Source organism: Bison bison, unplaced genomic scaffold (genome assembly GCF_000754665.1).
Source record: "Bison bison bison isolate TAMUID 2011002044 unplaced genomic scaffold, Bison_UMD1.0 scf7180017846681, whole genome shotgun sequence".
Lineage (NCBI taxonomy): Eukaryota > Metazoa > Chordata > Mammalia > Artiodactyla > Bovidae > Bison > Bison bison.
Window position 1 is genome coordinate 22,667 of NW_011477254.1, and position 4,281 is coordinate 26,947.

The 4,281-nt window shown below is 66.3% G+C and overlaps 1 protein-coding gene across 1 annotated transcript in view; it reads right to left on the reverse strand.

The window, feature by feature from the left end:
• The window catches only part of ATP13A2 (ATPase type 13A2), a gene marked incomplete at its 5' end in the record, with an annotated part of 8,967 nt that extends 4,739 nt beyond the window's left edge, over nt 1–4,228 (reverse strand). The window contains 9 exons of the mRNA XM_010840525.1: nt 809–997; nt 1,082–1,128; nt 1,207–1,317; nt 1,766–1,921; nt 2,443–2,571; nt 2,717–2,783; nt 2,865–2,999; nt 3,778–3,847; nt 4,009–4,228. Coding sequence (XP_010838827.1) covers nt 809–997; nt 1,082–1,128; nt 1,207–1,317; nt 1,766–1,921; nt 2,443–2,571; nt 2,717–2,783; nt 2,865–2,999; nt 3,778–3,847; nt 4,009–4,228 — 1,124 coding nt within the window. The remainder of the gene's footprint in view (nt 1–808; nt 998–1,081; nt 1,129–1,206; nt 1,318–1,765; nt 1,922–2,442; nt 2,572–2,716; nt 2,784–2,864; nt 3,000–3,777; nt 3,848–4,008) is intronic.
• Between the last annotated feature and the right edge of the window lie 53 nt (nt 4,229–4,281).

A 4,281-nucleotide genomic window follows, 5' to 3' on the forward strand; every position in this document is an offset into this window, starting at 1 on the left:
AGGGCTCTGCGGGTCTCATCTCTTCACTGTTTCCCACAGTCTGTTCCTCCAAGGAGCCAGGAGCCACACGGCTTATCCCCTCCGCTGGGCCAGCCCCACTCTCATTGCGGTGGGGGCCACCCCTCAAAGATCATGTGGGACTCAAGGAGCCTTGACTGCCCTCTCTCTCTAAGGGCGTCCCCCCGCTGCCTCCTCCCACGTACCCCATCTCTTCCCTCCTAGAGCCCATCGCCAGCTGCAGCTCTCCATGGTCCTTGGTTCGCTCATCCTGGTGGTGGGCACATCTCTGAGGGGCTGACTGCCGGATCCCCTGTGGTACCCAGGGGCTTCCCAGGTGGCGCTAGTGGTAAAGAACCCACCTGCCAATGCAGGAGCCAGAAGAGTCACAGGTTCAATCCCTGGGTCGGGAAGATCCCTTGGAGGAGGGCATGGTAACCCACTCCAGTATTCTTGCCTGGAAAATCCCACGGACAGAGGAGCCTGGCAGGCTACGGTCCGTGGGGTCGCACAGAGTCGGACACGACTGAAGCGACCTAGCATGCACACTGGTACCCAGCAGGCCCTCAGTGGTCTTCAAACAAATTAGGTGATATCGCACATTTTGCATTTCAGACCGTGAGCACGACACAGGTGGAGGGCACCTCTGAGTGTCTCCATCCCAGGACACAAGGCGGTTGCCGGTGCTCAGAGAAGGGCCCACGGGCTGGCAGTGGGGACAGCAGGCGCTCGGTCAGCACTGCAGGGTGAGGGGTGTGTGGGTGTGTGCGGGGGGGCCTGGCTGTGATGTCGGCGTCCCCGCAGCCCCTACCTTGTCGAAACACACCAGCCGGAGCTTGCCTGCCAGGTTGATGCGCGCTGGGTGGACGCAGAAGATGCCCTGGCTCTCCAGCCGGCTCTGGGCGTAGAGCGCGCACATGGTCATGGCGGCCGGCAGGGCGGGCGGCACGGCCACCGTCACCACGTCCAGCGCCCGGATCACGATCTCGCCCAGGGGCACCTGGCGGGAGGCGCTGTCAGGGCCAAGGGCCAGCCGGCGTGGGCCCTGGGCCCCCACAGAACCCCCCCCAGCCCCCAGGCTTACCTGGTTGTGGAGGAGGATAATGATGCTATAGACGGTGCCGAGCAGAGCTGGGGAGACAGGAGAGGCTCAGCGGGGCTTGGCCGGGGCTCAGTGCCCCCGAAGGGCAGGGTGCAGGGGCCACTCACCCACGACAGAGAGGGCGGCCACGAACTTCATGCTGTGCTTGTAGAACTTGAAGCTGAGCGGCCGGGGGTGCAGGATGGAGCTCACCAGGCCCCCCTTGGCCGTGCAGAACCCTGGGAAGGGAAGCAGGGGTCAGGAGGGGTCACGCGGCCTGCCCTCACACCACCCACAGCTCCGGGGTCAGCGATCGCCCAGCTGGGGACCCACAGCTCCTGCCCGACAGGTTTACTCAACACAGAATCAGTAAGTAACACCAGATACAAGCTGGGTGGTTTACTTCAAATCTAGATTGCAGCTTTGGCTGAAAAGAAGTCCAATCTGGTGACATTGGTCCCCTTCCCACGCGCAGGGGCCTCCTGGGGAGCACAGGGCTGCCCTCCCTCAGGGGGCTCCTTCCTTCTCGCCAAGGTCCCGCCCACTGCGCCCAGCCGGCCCGCCCGCCTCTGTGTCCCCCTCCGGCTGCTGACCCTGGCATCCCGCTGCACCCAGCCGGCCCGCCCGCCTCTGTGTCCTCCTCCAGCTGCTGACCCTGGCATCCCTGTTTGGCCCTCCACCTCACACCTGTCTGTGTCACCACCGCCAGGACGTGGGGCCCCACAAAGGCCCGGGCCTGCAAGACGAGGGTCCCGCAGAAAAGCGTGTGCCGCCGGTGGGTCTCCGGGAGGTAGGGCACCGGGCCCTCGGGCAGGGCCGTCTTCAGCACTGGGATGCTCTCCCCTGGGGGGTACGTGGTGTGAGGCCCAGGCAGCCCCCCCACCGACCAGACCGAGCCCTAAGCAGAGAACTGGTACGGAAGTCCTGGGCCTCATTCAGCTCTTCTAACTACGTGTGAAGGAGTCACTGCCCCCATTTTACAGAGAGATACACTGAGGCCCAGAGCGCGCAGAAGACCCAGGCACAGTGAGGCAGTCTCAGTCCAGGAACCGTCTCTCCAGGGAGCCGGGAAAAGTTGGGGGGCCAGGGTCGGGGTAAGGCACTGCTGTCTGTCCACTGGGATTACTTGTAACCAGCTGTGTTACTTTTATAACTCAAACCACCAAAGAGATTGACTCCAGCCCCAAGCCGGCTGCTGGTGAAGAGCAACACGGCCTCCCCTGGGGTCTGTGGGGCGGGAAGGGGTGAGGTCAGGACGGTTACCTGAGAGCAAAGGGGAAAGAAAGCTCCAGCTAGGACCGTTCTGAAAGGCAGAGGAGCTTGGCAGCGGGTGGGGGGGCGCAGCGCCAGGGGCAGGGGCTAACCTGTCAGGGAGCTCTCGTTGACCACGCACTCGCCGGCCACCAGGGCCGCGTCACAGGGCATCAGGCCGCCCTCCTGGGGCAGCACCAGGCAGTCTCCGGGCACCAGCTCGCTGGAGTCCACCCACTCCTCTGCGGGCAAGCTGGGGGTCAGCAGGGGCCAGGGCGGGGCCGGGGGCCACTGGCTCCTCCCCTCCGCCGGCTCCTCCCCACCTCAGCCTCTCCCTTCCCCCAGCCTCCTCCCCTCTCCAGGCCGCCCTCCTCCCGCACTTCTTACCTCCCTCGGGCCTGCAGACGCACACCCGTACAGACAGCTGGACCATGTCCCTCAGGGTCTGGCTTTGCTGTGGGCAGGCGGACAGCAGGGCACGGGTGGGTGGAGGTCCCGGGACGCCCGCCCCGTCCCCGCCGCCCCGCCCACCCACCTTTCTGGTCCTGTAGACAGACAGGCAGATGGAGACTGCAGAGACGAGCAGGATGCACAGGGCGTACCAGTAGTAGTGGTCGGCCAGCCACAGCGCGATGCTGAAGGCCTGGAACCCATAGTAGGGGTTCAGTGCCTGGGGGGGCAGGGAGGCAGCGTCAGGGCCCAGGGCCCAGGGCCCCCGGGGGGGACCAGCCCCGGAGCGGAGGGCCGACGGCTCCAAGGACGGAAGCCAGGCCCGTCTCCTGGTCGGTCCCACCCCGAGTCCCTTGGCCCCGCTCTCTGCTCTAAGGGGAAAACAGGTCTGCAGGCCAGGCTCCCCCAACGCACAGCGTCCGCCTGTCACATGAGGGTGAGGGCAGCCCCACAGGCTGCCGCCGCCAGCTCCACTGTGCCACGGGGTCTCTGCCTGATGCCCCACGCCCCGTGCGGCTGATGGCCCGCACCAGGCCGCGCTCTGGGCCTCCCCTCTGTCTCTCCGGCTTCCGCCCCAGCTCAAGGGCTGTGTCAGCTCATACTCTCGGTGTGTCCGGCACTGGCTTCCCTTTGTCCCCATGTGACCCTGGCCGTGTCTTCCCCCCTCTGAAGCTCCGGCTCCTCGCATGTGAAACGCGTCCCTGCCGCGAGGCTGCTGGAGCAGGAAGGTGGGCAACGCACACAAGGACCCAGGCGCTGGAGCCCAGCTCTCGGTGAAGCGGGAGCCCCGGCCGTGTGGGGTATCTCGGCCTCAGCCCAGCCCAGACCAGAACTTCCGATCCCTCTCCCTGAGCCGACCAGGGCGGGATCTGAGTCATCTCCACTGCGGAGAAGAGGGCGACAGGCAGGGCCTGCTTCTGCTAAGGGGCCCGGAGAGGGCAGGTTCCCAGGCCAGGTCACACAGGGCCAGAGCTGGGGCGAGGCCGGGACAGCCCTACCTCGTCCACCAGCAGTTGGGGATAGGACTTGACCGGGACGCTGATCACGTTGGGGCCGTAGACGGCCTTCCTGTAAGAGAGTGACAGAGCCGTCAGGTGCGGGGTGGGCAGTGGCAGCTGGACCCTCCAGCAGGGATGGAGCACCCCACTTCACAGCCGGGGAGACCGAGGCCAGGGAAGGCAGGAGACTGGCAGCAGGCTACAGAGGCCCGGCCCTCAGGCAGCCCCTACCTCACAGTGTGGTCCTGCAGGCCGAGGCCAGCGCTGGCACGGCGGAGGTCGTCACAGGTGCGGCTGCGGTCCAGCAGGCTGTGGGAGCGGAGGGGGGCTGGAGCGGGCGGCGGGGGCTGAGTTCTGTCCCCCCTCCCGGCCCACCTCTGCCACCCCAGCCCCCGGGAGAAAGCGCGTCCCCCACTAACTCTGGGCCTGAAAGAAGTGAACGTGTCAGTCGCTCAGTCGTGTCCGACTCTGCCACCTCATGGACGGCAGTCTGCCAGGCTCCTC